At 46.9% G+C, this 14,366-nt stretch overlaps 7 protein-coding genes across 7 annotated transcripts; 5 read left to right on the plus strand and 2 right to left on the minus strand.

The window, feature by feature from the left end:
• Positions 1-144: 144 nt before the first annotated feature.
• N7469_000635 (uncharacterized protein) lies at positions 145-405 on the minus strand (the record flags this gene model as incomplete). The annotated part of the gene is made up of 1 exon (XM_056639555.1): positions 145-405. The coding sequence occupies one exon, from the start codon at positions 403-405 to the stop codon at positions 145-147; it is 261 nt and encodes an 86-aa protein (XP_056505312.1).
• A 1,154-nt stretch (positions 406-1,559) lies between these two features.
• Positions 1,560-1,832, plus strand: N7469_000636 (putative aminotransferase; the record flags this gene model as incomplete). The annotated part of the gene is made up of 2 exons (XM_056639556.1): positions 1,560-1,578; positions 1,624-1,832. The coding sequence occupies 2 exons, from the start codon at positions 1,560-1,562 to the stop codon at positions 1,830-1,832; spliced, it is 228 nt and encodes a 75-aa protein (XP_056505313.1).
• A 2,346-nt stretch (positions 1,833-4,178) lies between these two features.
• N7469_000637 (putative G1/S-specific cyclin Pcl5) lies at positions 4,179-6,279 on the plus strand (the record flags this gene model as incomplete). Its single annotated transcript, XM_056639557.1, has 2 exons — positions 4,179-4,605; positions 4,673-6,279. 2 exons carry the CDS (start codon positions 4,179-4,181, stop codon positions 6,277-6,279), a joined length of 2,034 nt encoding a protein of 677 aa, XP_056505314.1.
• Positions 6,280-7,670: 1,391 nt separating this feature from the next.
• N7469_000638 (uncharacterized protein) lies at positions 7,671-7,907 on the plus strand (the record flags this gene model as incomplete). The annotated part of the gene is made up of 2 exons (XM_056639558.1): positions 7,671-7,692; positions 7,741-7,907. The coding sequence occupies 2 exons, from the start codon at positions 7,671-7,673 to the stop codon at positions 7,905-7,907; spliced, it is 189 nt and encodes a 62-aa protein (XP_056505315.1).
• Positions 7,908-9,132: 1,225 nt separating this feature from the next.
• Positions 9,133-9,948, plus strand: N7469_000639 (uncharacterized protein; the record flags this gene model as incomplete). The annotated part of the gene is made up of 1 exon (XM_056639559.1): positions 9,133-9,948. One exon carries the CDS (start codon positions 9,133-9,135, stop codon positions 9,946-9,948), a length of 816 nt encoding a protein of 271 aa, XP_056505316.1.
• Positions 9,949-10,234: 286 nt separating this feature from the next.
• N7469_000640 (nucleobase cation symporter-1 family protein) lies at positions 10,235-12,092 on the plus strand (the record flags this gene model as incomplete). Its single annotated transcript, XM_056639560.1, has 3 exons — positions 10,235-10,382; positions 10,466-11,106; positions 11,223-12,092. The coding sequence occupies 3 exons, from the start codon at positions 10,235-10,237 to the stop codon at positions 12,090-12,092; spliced, it is 1,659 nt and encodes a 552-aa protein (XP_056505317.1).
• Positions 12,093-12,462: 370 nt separating this feature from the next.
• Positions 12,463-13,605, minus strand: N7469_000641 (IPI1/TEX10 family protein; the record flags this gene model as incomplete). Its single annotated transcript, XM_056639561.1, has 3 exons — positions 12,463-13,367; positions 13,425-13,497; positions 13,558-13,605. 3 exons carry the CDS (start codon positions 13,603-13,605, stop codon positions 12,463-12,465), a joined length of 1,026 nt encoding a protein of 341 aa, XP_056505318.1.
• Between the last annotated feature and the right edge of the window lie 761 nt (positions 13,606-14,366).

Genomic DNA, 14,366 nt, shown 5'->3' on the forward strand with positions numbered 1-14,366 from the left:
CTACGGCTCGTTACGACGACATAATTGGACCCTTGTCGAGTATCTTCTGGCTCCAAGGACTGGAGTTCTTGAATGAATTGATTGATGGCCCGGCATATGCTCTGGAGGACGAGATCGTGAATCCACCCCCAAGTTTTCGAACGCCTACCTCGACATCTGACTAAGGTAGCCCTTTCTGGGCAAGATTGTGATACCACTGTCTGTTTTTGGATAGGAGATCCGTTGAGTTCGCCCAGAAAGCAGAGTGCCAGCAATGTGGCAGACAGCAGCAGATATCTTCGAGGGGCAAATTTCTGTAGCTGCGTCAAGTCGGGATTCACGGCGAATTCCAAGACCTGATACACAAGTTGTTGGCATTTCGTTAGAATCTTTCAGAGCATTTCGCTCGGTCATCGAAATGGTCATTTGGGTTGAATAGCTTGGTGATTTTGAAGACAGATATTTTTCTTGTCGTTTCTTTCTGGAAAGAGTCTCACGGCGATCGTTTTCTCTTCTTTGTACTACGTAACTGTCGAATAGTATGCTTCTTTCGTTTTGCTTATGATCAAATGTATCTCCGAATCAGATTGTTTCTGAGTCTTGCTAGCGTGCGAAGATCTCGTATTCAAGTTCTAATCGTAATTTAAAGTGATGGGATTAGGATTTGCGGCCCGCGTAGTGTTCTATTTTCATCGTTTGGATCGAGTATTCCTTTGCTAATTGTAATAGTCAATGGATTGATACTTACTGTTGGAAACCACGGGTTGTACGTAGTACTATTGCAACCAGTCATAATTGGTATGGATTAGTTGGTGGCTATTTTAGGAACCACCATCAACTGGATTCAATTGCTTCGCCTCGGGCTACTAAATATCTCAGGAATAAGTAAAAGTGTACTAACTGTAGATGCAGGTCTTTGAGAAACCTCTATATGCTCACCGCTACGTATTATAGAGTCAAGGTGCTTGCAGGTAAACAAGATTCAGAGCGTGATGCCGTTGCCGGGAATCCCTGGGCAAATGGATCTATGTTTTGGGTACTAGTACTATACAATAGTCAGTACTGGCTGTTGGAAATTATCCTCAGATATTGTTCAGTTAAATAGTTTTCCAGCAAAGGGAGAAGAATATCCTACAGTAAAGACAACCGCTGAATCTACCTCTCAATTCTTCAATATATACAGTCACCAATAAAGACGAACAAACCGTATTCCTCAGTCTGATGGCCTTTGAAAATGATGATTTCCAGTGTTTTTTTCTTTCCCTTGGGTTTATAGATTCCTTGCAGGGTTCGCTCGTATTTGATCAACATGAACATCCAGCTTGGCGCAACATATAAGATTTCCCAAGCTTCCACGACCGGATTCTCCAATGGATACCGCAGCGCAGTAAGTTTCATTAATGCCCAACCCGAGGAGATATACTGAGCCGAGATCAAACGGTCAGCAAATAACTTTGAAACTGATCAACTAATGCGAGTTAGATTAATCTCGGTGTATTAACGACCCAACTCCTCCACCAATCTTTTCACAGCCTTGCAATTTCAACTCGACGAAGAAATCATAGTCTCGAAACTTAACCATGAAGCGAATACTGCGCCGTGGGTACGTATTGGAGAACGATTAGGATTGACGGTGAAATACAGTACTGGGCATCTTCGCACCCAACGAACCCAACGTGCGATGTGGCCGAATTAAAGACGCTACTTTTTCGGATAAGATTCTATTGGTGACTTGTCCGCATGCATCAAATATCACCGGTACGATTAGTCCAATCCGGAAGATCGCCAATGCAGTTCATGTTCACCCACGCATATATTGTGCTTCATGGTTCATGATGTGGTTATTTACATAGTAGCTCGTTACTGGGTGTACTGTGCTAACATTGGGTATCATTAGGCCTTGTTATGTGTGGATGGGGTTGCTCTCGCACCACACCGACAGGTGGATGTTTAGGCATTAGATGTGGATTTCTACGTGAGTACCTTTCTCTACCTAGTACTCCGTACTCCGCATGACCACTGCATCAAGTAGTTATTCTCGGGAGTAATGAAGTACAAGGTAAGACTGGTGATTGACTACCGGATACTCCTGTAGGCCTTTTCGTGATACAAGGTGTATGGTCCTCACATCGCACAACTGTATGCCTTGTCTCGAATTCACGACCAGATCGATTCATTGGCACACCTTTTTCAACCCGACCGATACAATAGATCTCAGGCCTAATCTCGCTTCTACCAACTATGAGCTTCCGAATAGAATTCCCGCGGTAGTGAAGTACTTTGGGGGAAAGGTTCAGCCACGATGGGCAGAGATTGCGGAGTATGAGGAGCGACTACAGAAGATTCTGTTAAATTGTTTGTGCGGGGAATAAACGCATCACGATTATAGGGGAGAATCGGGTGAGTAAGGAGGTTCGGGTGTTGGGTGATTAGTTTTACGGTGGCTGGAGTGGGGGAGTCAACAGTTGGTGGAGGCGGTGGAGAGATAGATGATCGGTGTATGGATTGCCGGAGTGGGCATATGTACAGCCACCGGTTGTTGAAGGAGGTGGAAGCTGTGAAGGATGAAAGTGGTGAGGGTATAATACTGGTGAGTTCTGTCCTTTCACTAGGATATCATTATTATTGTGTATACAGTATACAGTAGTATGTGCAAGTCACGTGATAATAGGCAGCAGGGGTAGATGTGGAGGGGCTCGTTGGAGTTTTGCAGGTCTGAATGAGTACAGCTAGATATATATTATCATTAGAGTAGTATATTTACTGTATTAGGGTCATACTATGACTGTGCTACAGTAGAATATACTATTAGATACTTTGGTATACATGTATACATTCTGGAGTATTAAGTATTCAGAGAACACTACATAGTATACATATATGGTCATGGACACTCTGTACTAGTACCGAGTGCTTGTGAGATACAGGTTTCACAAAACCTTTTGTTAATCCACTGAGTCATTACCGATACTGTAGACTAGTAAGTTGCCACCGTCATGACTACATCCATACTGTATGTACTGTAGATTGCCACTATTGAATCACTGAAGAGAGTGTTGAATGCAAATTTTATGCCCAAACCGGCCAATCGGAGGCCACCTAATCTTGCCACTGTGACTCATTAGGTACATACTGTACAGTCCTCAATATTCAGCAATGAACACAGTATCATGAACAATGTAATAATAATTAACAATCATTTGATATATAATATAATATAATAATAAATAGTCACAATATAATAAGAGTCATACTTTAATACAGTACCTGTATACTATATACGGTGTATAAGTGTATAAGTGTATACAGTAGTGTACTGGGCGACCCTATAATTAATTGCCACTCTTAGTCATTCGAAATCCTCAACTCTCCCCGATTTCGCATCCCCTCTAACTCTCATCTCTCTCTCCTCTCCTCTTCCCTTCTCTCTACACCTCTCCTCTCTTCTCTCCTCTCCTCTATCCTATCCTATCGACTCTCGACTCTCTGTATTTTCATTCACTTCATCCTCTACTTCCGCCCACTTTCACCTTCCCGACCTTCCCGGATACCTGACTGGGCTCTCCAGTCATCCATCCGCAGCCTAGTCACCAAACGCCTGCCTGAACAGTAGCAGCCTTTCTTAGGTCTGCCTGTCCATGCTCCGTTAGGTGCCTTGATCCTTTTCTCTTTTTACTCTTCTGATTCAAAATGTATACTGTCGTCTCTGACCCGATCGCCCGTGTTGCCGCTATCGACTCCCGCCTGATCGTTACCGTCTAAACTTCGGTCGAGTCATCCTCTTTGCCACTTCCGGGGATAGCCTCAACACTGGTCTGATCGGTCCCTGACTCTTTTAATATTTGCCTCCCCTTCTTTCTTCCTTTCACTTTTTTTAAACTTAACTTCCCCACTGTGACTCTTACTCTATTCCCCCCCACTGGTTATTGTCTGCTTCTGCACTTTACTTCTTCACTTCTTCTCTTCTCTCACTACCCTTATCAACCTGGCGCTTCTTTACTAAAGGCTTCACCGTCGCCTCACGCCCAAAGACGGTATCTTGTCTCCTCGGCTTTCGTTCCCGGTTCCTTGCTTAACGGTATCTTGACAACTTCAAACAAAACGGTTCGAAATCGGATCATCCTCTACCTCGGTCGCGCCGATCTACTCTTGAATCTCCGAAATCCTATATTTTACACCATATCACTTTTCTGGTCTTCATGAATCCCTCCGCGCCTCCGGATATGTCGGGGATGGACGTCTTGGGTCTACACATTTCTAACCCAAGCTCAAAAGCGTCTCACGCTCATCCCTATGCCTCCTCGATCTCCTCGTCCGCCTCTTCCTCCTCTTCCTCCGTCTTCTCCCTCGATGCCTCTCAAAGTTCCATCTCTTCTACGGCCACCAACCCGGTCGATGTGATCTGGGAGAATGATGCTGAGGGTCAACAGGCGACGAGACCCGCGGTCGCATGCCCGCGTGCCTTCGTTAAGGGAGCTCATCCCAAAATCGATGGCCCGGTCCCGCCAGAGATGCGGATGCATCCCCGGCGCACTAACACTGCGGCTAGTGGCCCCGCCGCGCGTCCGCCACCCTGTCTGCTTCGCCAGTCGGAGCGCAAAGTCAGCTTCGTCGATAACCTCGTCGGTAAGTCATGCTGGGTGATGTTTCCTGCATTCGTTGGTTCCTCTAGCTAAAGTACATGTGTCCGAAGATACGGCATCGCAAATCGTCGAAAACATCTGGCCGCTCTCTGCCGCCGCATCCCGCTGTGATGCTGCTACTGGCTCTAAAGGTGTCCTGCCTCTCCGGACGTTCATCCAAGAGACTCTTCGTCGGTCGCGTACTAGCTACAGTACTCTCCAAGTGGCCCTTTACTACTTGATTAAGATTAAGCCCCACGTGCCCTGTAATGATTTTACCAAGGAACAATCTCGGGAACAGTCAAAGAATCGGGCCATGCAGTGCGGCCGCCGTATGTTTTTGGCGGCTTTGATCCTTGCCTCTAAGTATCTTCAGGACCGTAACTACTCCGCACGAGCCTGGAGTAAAATTTCGGGCCTGAACACCCTCGAGATTAACCAGAACGAGCTCATGTTCCTTCAAGCGGTCGGCTGGCGTCTGCATATCTCAGAGGCAACCTTCCAGCGATGGACAGACCTGGTTCTCAAGCTGACTCCTGGTGCCGGTGGCCCTCCCGCCAGTGAGGGTCAGTGCTGGCGGACAGTTCTTCCGCGGTTGACCCCGGAGCTGGATTCCGTTGACCCAGCGCCGATGACTCCAGTCTCAGCCATGGGTGGAATGGATTTAGGTCTTTCTGACTCGCCCTCCCCGCGCAGTTCGGCAAGCAATGAGTCGATCCGATCGACTTCGCGCGATCAAACTCCGACCTGCCCGCGCAGTCTGCCCCGGACTTTGGAGCCGACCCCTCGCATGGACTTTGTCAACCTTCCTATGCCATCTCTCCCGCGACCACAGATGCTGCCCACTCCCCAGATGACCCCCCAGACTCACCTTGCTTGCACTCCTGCCGCGAGTGCAGCAACATGCGGTCCCCGTCGCCCTTCTATCGGTACGGCGATGTCCCAAGCGCAAAACATGGGTATGGCGCGATCCACTTTGGATCAGCGCCCGCCCTTCATGTTCTGCCCCCGGACTCAGTCGTTTGACGGTAGATATCCTGCAACGGCCCGTCGGTCCTCTCTGGCTCGGTCGACATCATCAGCCTCGTCGCCAGACTCGATGGTCTCGGATGTTTCCACATTGTCCTCGCGCTCGTCTCGTTCGTCATCAGTCTCATCCAACGCCTCGGGGGCAGGTGCTCCTGCTCCATCCCGACTCGCTGTCAAGGCTACTCTACGTTGCACCAGCAATTCGTTCAAGGAGAACCGCAAGGCTCTGGCCATTGCTTCTCCGATCGATGAAAGCTCGTTGGCTGATCTCCACAGCTCGCCTGAATATTCCGTTACGATGGGCTCAGCACCCGATCTGTCTCAATATTCTTTGGACTCCAGCCTGAGCGCTGCAGCACAAAGTTTGTGCGAGCTCTCTGGTGCAACCCCGGAACGCCGACAGTCGCGCAAACGGGGACGCACTGGTTCTGATGATCTTCTTCTCCAAAATCACGTTCGTAATCTCATTGATGCGGGCGCCACTGGTGGTGTTCCTTCTATTCTTCCAGATGGAAACCTGGCGAACTCATTTCTGATGACAAATGGGCCTTCAGTATCGGGTCCGGCGGGTATGAAAAGAGCCTGCTGCGGCAGTGAAGCGCGAAAGGTCGCTCTCAACCCAAGCATCCGCGCGGACTTGTTAAATTGATTGGAGCTTACAGCAGTTCCTGTTCCTTTTCCTTTGTGCTGAGGTTTAGAAAAAGCAAAGCCCGTCTACTTTAATGATTTGTGTCGGTCGTTTACTTCCTCCTCTTGGCGACCGAACCCGGATTGTCTCTGCTTGTACATATCCCATACCCCCCCCCTTCGTGATTCATCTATTTGAATCTGCTTTCCATTCGGGCTCTCGGTCGCCATGCTAGTCTTACCTTATCTACGGATCTGGTTGACTATGCAAATATGTACGATGTACGTTGGTTTATTCCCCTCGTCATCTTTATCTTCTTGTCCTTTCTTTCCCCCTTTTCATTTTACATTTTATTTTATGTTGCGTACGGAGTGTGTTGGGCATGGGACGGTTTTGTTTTATTTACCCAAGGATATCCACTTTTGAAGGGGGTTAGGACATGGTGAACTTGTGTGCTTCATCTTCTCTTCCTCTTGGCGCTGTGGGCGTCTATGAGGAGATCGGTGTCCGGACCATCTTTCGGAAAGATTCGCATATCGGATAGCCAATCGTACAGTTTTCTTTTCAAATGCTGCACTGCATAGTACTACATAATATTCAACCGTGACTTGAACCCGACTTCTCGTCGTATCTTAGATCGTTGGACTACGCCACTTCAAATTGATGGCTCCGCTGTGACTCACTCGGTCAGCTGGTCCGATCTCGGTTGCCACAATGTTCTAGTCATGTTGATAGTATTTGCTGAACAACATCCGGTTGAGTCATAATAGTTGAGAGATATCGCTGCCTAATTTCTTGAGGATCTACAACCGTGGAAGAGCATCATAAGTATCAAGGGTATACTCTATATTGGAAATGACTCGATATAACCGCCCCACCAATAAGGCAGTGCAGGGCAGTGTTAGGCAGGGATATGGCAGGACTCAAGTAAGCCCTTGCTTTAATGCAGAAGAAATGTCATGCATGCAGTAAGTCATGGTTGCTTAATATGTGGATCTGTCTATACATAGTACTGTACGTATATGGGAGTGTAATATGTCTGATTAACCTAGAAGTAGATGCTAATATAGGTAGGTGGACAGGGTACTAACATGAATCTATAATTAATGACCAACTAACCACTAACTACTAACTTAAGTGTATGCAGGAGTAACTAGGTTAATTCCAAGTCTACAGCTTAATCAATCCATGAATCCATCTAGCGCCTTTCTCATACCAATTTCAAGTGCATTAATTTCTATAGTCTGGGAATATCTGTTTGAATATTGAGGGTTGTAAAAAAATCACCTGACCATTATTATCCTCTTCACTTCATTTCCTTCCTTAACGCAATCCCAAATCCTCCACAGCTCATGCAAAACTCCACACTCCATCAAACCATTCAATCTAGATCCGTCAACTAATCCAACAAGATGCCCGCAACTGACGCACTACGTAAGATTGATCGCTCTGTTCCAAAAGTAAACAAACTAACATGCATAGAACCAATCCTCACCCCCGAACAACGTACCATCGTCAAACAATATGGCGGCTGGACTGCGTTCATGCAATGTTTCGGATTGAAGCCATGGGAGGATGATGATGTCCAGGAGGGTTTGGCTATTCTTCGAGCATTTGCAACTGATGATGACGATGATGATGAAAAATAGGAGGGATATACTACATAGCAATCTTTTCTATCGATGGGCTGGGGTGATATGGTAATTTATGCTTTTGTATGGGATAAGGAGTCAAGGAGTTTTGTCTAGGGCTAGTATTATCATTCCATGGATTGTTTAGTGCAGATATTCTTTTTTTGCTAGTGGTGCTAGTGCTAGTGCTAGTGCTTGGACTCTTATCACCAATTTTAAGATTTATCTTCACTATGTCCAGCCTTACATCCCTCACATAACCATCAATTATGAGGACCATTACTCTTACCAGAGTAATTAGGAACCTCCATCTGAATACCTTCCCATCTTTGGAGACGATATACTACTCGAGTCATCGCGAAAGGGTCTGCTGAGACTATTACTGGATTTACACCGTTGGTGATAAACCCTGGCATTATATTGGTGGCCGTGGTATTTCCGGATGGTGATTGCTAATTTTTTACTGGACCAGCCATTTGGTTTGCAAGACGGGTTGTTGCAAGTGAATTTTCCCATTATGAAGGTGTCGTAGGTTTCAGAAGCTGCTGCATCGTTATCGTTGCGGTAGAATCGATAGATGAGGTTCTCTTCTGCGAGGAGGTTTGCGATTGATGTGCGGAGGGATGGGTACATGGGCCATCTTCTTGATTCTTTATTTTGTCTGTTTCGGGGCATGCTGACTGTAGTGCACTAGCCATGGGTGTGATATTTGAAGATGAGGAAGATGGATAAGATTGGTACTTATTCAAGATTATCGCCGAGGATTTAATACTAGCCGTATAGTCATTGACAAAGAAGTGCTATTTGCAGTGAGTATACTTAGACATACTAGCATACACGCATTGTAATCTTAATGAATTATTCCGAAGTCTACGAGTACCTGGCAGGACAAACGGTGTACAGTGTACACTGTTTGCATGATGGGCATCATGCAAGAGAATACCAATACAATGAACCTTATTATTGACTTGGCTATATGATATCCGATACTGTATATATTATGATATACTAAATATATGCTGAATACACGATATAATATAATTTGGAAACATAAAGAGTATGTACAGCTGATATTTCCCAAAACGGAACGATCTGATAAGATCAGCCGACGCGGGCCGGCGAGATTCTCCGCACCCCACCTTTTCTTCTCTTTCTTCCTTTCTCCTCTTTTCTCTGTTCTCGCTCTTGTTCCCTTCATTCTCTTCTATGACTACTCCAGTTATTGCTGGCTAGTCTAAGCATCATGATCTACAAACCATCTCTTAAGCTGTTCACCGGGCTGCTCGCCTTAGTCACTGCGACCCTCACTTCTGCCTCGGTCATACCACCCAACTCCAAACAGGCCCCTCTACACGAGACAAGCTCTCACTTGCTTCACGAACCCGAAACCCTCAGCCGACCAACATGGTTTGAGTCTGCTCTGATGGCCCGTCGTCTACTTGCCCTCGCACCATCAGGTGTGATCTCGACTGTGTTCCCCGATTCCATCCCTCCCAACTCGCGTACTCCAAGCTCGGTAGCTGGACTTCCCATCGGCCTACGCGAGTACATCGCCGACTGTGGTAGCGCCCTCCCCAAAGAAGTTTCAAATGAAGACAACGGCGACCCTACTATCCTCGCTCTACGCATCGCCACAACCTTCAGGAATATTGGCGCTGGATCTAATCTCTCCCTTGAACTAGACTGGTGGGACCATCTCGACGAGGCCGTGCCAGTTTACCCCGGTTTACCCAGGAGCCCGGCCGCTCTTCCTCGCGTCACCTTATTCGGATACCTGGATCCTCTCCCATCTCTTTCACATCAGGATACAGCGGCTTTGGAGGAATGTTTCTCGCAGTCGCACCCGGATGCGAAGGCGTGGTTCCCCGGTGCATCGGACTCGCCGCATGCTAGTTTCTGGGCTCGGATGGTGGTTACACAAGCGTATTGGATCGGCGGATTTGGTGATGTGCAGCAGATTGGATGGATGGATGTGACGGAGTGGAAGGGAATTCGCCGATGGAAGAGTAGTGTCGGAGATGGACGTGGTTGGGAGGATGTTCGACTCCCGGGAGAATAAGCAGATATTGCTATCAATGTATCTGAATTCCATCAATCAAGGTGGATTGACTTTAACTACACCTTTAATAGTATTATCGTATATCCAAATACTTCGATGTCGTCCAATAAACGCGCGCATCTGAGCTTATCTTCTTATCTTCTCCAATTCTTTTAGGGCTTCCATCTTCCATCTTCTCCTCTCCTCCTTCTTTTCGTTTCTTTTTTTTTGCATGATTTAGTATTCTCCTCATGGTCTCTGCCATTTTTTCGCAAATAATTTGATCCGCTTTTCAACTCCATAAACCATGCCCATACAGCTTCGTCTCTCGCGGCCACATCTCCGCGTTACCCAGCATCGCTCGGCCTTCGCAGAGGGAAATGCTCGCTGGACGAATCAAGATCTCGATCCAATCTCTCGTGCTAATCGTAAATGGGGAGTTGCCAGCTTGATAGGTAATTACCTGCCCTATTCCCCGACTTACACCCCTTAACTTGAACAACCCTGCAGCTGAACGGTTGACTGATGTCATCCCTAGCTTACTGGATCTCCGATGCTTTTAACGCTGCAACCTGGCAGTTCGCCAGCAGTATCATCGCAGTTGGCCTAACCTATCGTGAAGCCCTTGCTATCGTAGCAATCGCCTTCTTCATCATGTCCTTCGTCATTGCAGGAAATGGCGCGGTCGGAGTAATCTACCACGTCCCCTTCCCTGTCATTGCGCGTGCCAGCTGGGGGTTCTGGGGATCTTATATTGCGATTATCTCTCGACTCATTCTGGCGGTCTTTTGGTTTGCCATTCAAAATATGAATGGAGCTTATGCGGTTCAAGTTATGATCGGCGCGATTTGGCCCAGCTTTTTGACTTTGCAGAATCATATCCCCGAATCCCAGGGTATTACTACCAGTACTATGATCGCTTTATTGATCTATTGGATCGTTCAATTTCCTTTTCTCTGCTTGCATCCTAATAAACTCCGCTGGTTATTCACTGTGAAATCGGTGTTGGTTCCCATCGCTTGGATCGCCATTCTGATATGGGCTTTTGTTGCTGAAAAGGGTGCAGGGGGTATCTTCCAACAGCAGAAGGCAACGGTCTCAGGATCCAAGTATAGTTGGTTATTCCTTGCCAACTTGACGAGTGTACTTGGGAACTATGCTACTCTCAGCGTCAATCAAGTAAGTCGGCGGGTCTCTTCGTCTCCACTTGAATTAAGCTTAAATCCGGAGGATCCCCTTCGAGATGTCTGAGATATCGTCACCTTTCGTCTTCCACCCAGCTAACAAGTGCCTAGTCGGATTTCTCTCGTTATTCACGAGTAAGCCCACGATGGCAACTCCTCTATATCCCCATGTTGCCAATTGTCTTCACTTTCATCTCCTTCATTGGCATCGCTGCTTCATCAGCCGGCCAGACCCACTATAACCTGGCGGAAATCCCATGGAATCCAACAGTTCTTATTAGTTACTGGCCTAATAGAGCCTGTCGATTTTTCGGAGCAGCTTCATTCGCACTGGCATCTCTGGGCGTGAATATCTCTGCAAATTCCCTTTCAGCTGCAAACGATTTCACCGCGCTGGCCCCTGAAATCCTCAATATCCGTCGTGGTCAAATTCTATGTGCCCTGTTATCTTGGGCTCTGGTACCCTGGAAAATCCTCGAATCAGCAGGGAATTTCCTCACTTTCATGTCTGCTTATGCAATCTTCCTCGGTCCCATTGCTGCGATCATGCTGTTTGATTTTTGGGTCATTAATCGTCGTCGATATGATTCACTTGCTTTATATCAACCTTCGAACCCGATTTACAGATATACTTGGAGAATTCCCGGTTTTTCAGGACGTTCAATCTCAGGCGTAAATTGGCGTGCGATAGTCGCTTTTCTCGTCGGGGTCGCGCCGAATTTACCTGGTTTGATTAATGCAGTCAATGCAAAGATTGATGTTGGGGTTGGTATTCATCCATTTCAATTTGGTTGGTTATTGGGCTTCTTTGCAACTGCGCTGGTGTATGTATGTCTTTCTTGGTGTTTTCCTGTTGAAGAAACCAAGATAGACTGTGCGATTTTACCAGATGAAATTTACGAAGGGGGACCAGGGACTGTCGTCGAGAGAGTGGAGAGCAACGATAATGAACAATCAGATTTCATGAAGGAGAAGGTGTGAATGTTGAATTGGGTTGGACTTGGACTACTATATATACAAGTGTTGACATTTTCAGGTTATGATACTTCAGTAAATAGAACCTGAAAATGTATCAAGCAAGTCGTTGATCGACTTCGCTGTCAACTGTAATCTATGCATTGCTTTTTGTATATGCACTATAATGGGTATCTTTTGGTTGATTGGCTTGCTCGACTCAGCACTTCTAGATCAGCGAGCGTGTATCGTAGCCAACAAGTGTAGAATAGCTAGATTGAGGCTTCTTTCAAGCATTCGGCGCGTATCCTCCGGCTGCATTGCTTTAGGAGAATGAAGAGCGAAGTCGAATGAGAAAAAATCAATTTTGCTTCATGGCTCATCATAGCTGTAAAACTCAAGCTTCGAGGCCATATGAGCTCGCTTCCTTGAGTACTTTGCTCACTCCAGACGAAGCACGGCCCAATTCTCCACCTTCTTCTCTGGCACTCTTTACGCCACGCTGGATCGCAGGCAAAAAGCGACTGGCGAATACCCGGGCCCGATCCTCGCGTGTCTCGTACATCTCGCCTTCTTCATCACGCGGTTGTCCGAACAGATTCAGATATGCGTATGGCGCAGACGAGTCGGAGATCATATGTTGACCAGTGCATGACAGCGGGAAAGGCCAGGATGAATTGTATTCAGCACCTGCTGATTCATCATCGGCGCTAGGTTGTCCAATTCCAGCCTCGAGAAATTCAGCCAGGGCGCCGAGGACCTTCACCATTGGTCGACCTTGACTTCCAGACTTGCCGAATGAAGCACGATTCGACGACCACCTTGATGACTCTTCTGTGTGCCATCCTAGCACAGAGAGGAAACAATTGAGCGTTTTGATCCATCCACCTGCGCAGGAGACAACTTGTTCACCGGCGGCCTCGACCATCCAGGAAAGAATTTCCACGGCAGATACTCGGATGTCTGCTGCAAGATGGGTCATTCCGGCACGAATATACGGGAGGAGTTGAGCGACGTGGTCCTGGACGTCGTTGCGTGGTAGGGTGCGGAGGAGTTTGAGAAGTTGAGTACGGACATTGCTATTTCCGTCGAGGATGAGAGGGAGAAGTGATGGGAGCATAACGCTGACTGGTTGAGGAAGAGAAGAGTTCACTGGTCTTGAGGCGATCGAGGTAGTAAGATGTGCGAGGGAGTCCCGACGCTGGCTATCGGATTTGGAGGAGAGGAGGGAGAGATGGTGAGTAAATTGACTGTTGGAGGAGGGAGCGGCGACATGCAGAGATTGTTGATTAAGGACAATGGCTATGAGTGAGTTAGAATTGAGCAACACGAGCCCGTGAATATATCCCAGGTGCATACCCTTTGACCGAAAGCTGGTATCGGTGAAGTTCTCCGGTTTGGCCTTGGCCTTGCCGACCTTCAGCTTCGGTTTCTGCGAGCTGTCAGTATGGCTTGTTCAGTTCGCGATGATGATCCTCATTGATTCTCCTACTTGGAAGTCCTTCTGCTTCTCCTTCTTCCGTTTCGAACTGTTTCCCATGATTGCGATCTGATTTTGTGGTGGAGACCATCGAACGCCGCGGAGCTTTTTTTTTTTTGGAGATAGACTCACGTGACTGATAACGGCCTGAGGCATATGTGCATAACACTGTGCAAAAGATTGTGTACATAAGTGTATACTTCAATTGCTTCAACCTTTTGTATTCTTTGAATAGTTCTGTATCTTGTTGATAATATAGATAAGCTGATTAATGCAGAAATTTCTTTTGTCATCTGGAAGCTTGACAGTTTTATTCAAAGTGCCAAACCAAGGATATGCACCCAATCGGAGGCCACTTGGACATCATAGGTTCTAGTAAGATAGACAGAAGCGTTGATGTGTTCTCCTACTCAGATCACGCAGACTGGAAAATACACCGGGAAAATAGGCCTTAAAAGAGAAACTAGACTGATTCAAACCATCTATCTTGGGAGTTTCCACAAATATTGAAACCTACCTCACGCCGAACTGAGCCTTTCTCGGCTATGTAGTGAAATCCAGTGGATCACTGCGCCAGGACGATATTTATAAACTGAGTATTCTAATAATGTAGATACGATCACAGGCCGGCGCTCGTTTCTGCTGTCGAGTACAATCTTTTTCTACAACTCCGAAATATTTAGTGGAATTAGATCTTGCCCGGAGTAATTCTTGTTCAATTCCGGAGCAAGCGTTCCACTCCTTATATCTGATCCTGTGTAAAGGAAGTTTGGCTACTCAAGAAGACGAGAATGAGGAACCCTCCTCATCCTCATCTTTCT

Source organism: Penicillium citrinum (genome assembly GCF_028827155.1).
Source record: "Penicillium citrinum strain IBT 23319 chromosome Unknown utg000001l:1.0-4955037.0:1.0-4956770.0, whole genome shotgun sequence".
Taxonomy (NCBI): domain Eukaryota; kingdom Fungi; phylum Ascomycota; class Eurotiomycetes; order Eurotiales; family Aspergillaceae; genus Penicillium; species Penicillium citrinum.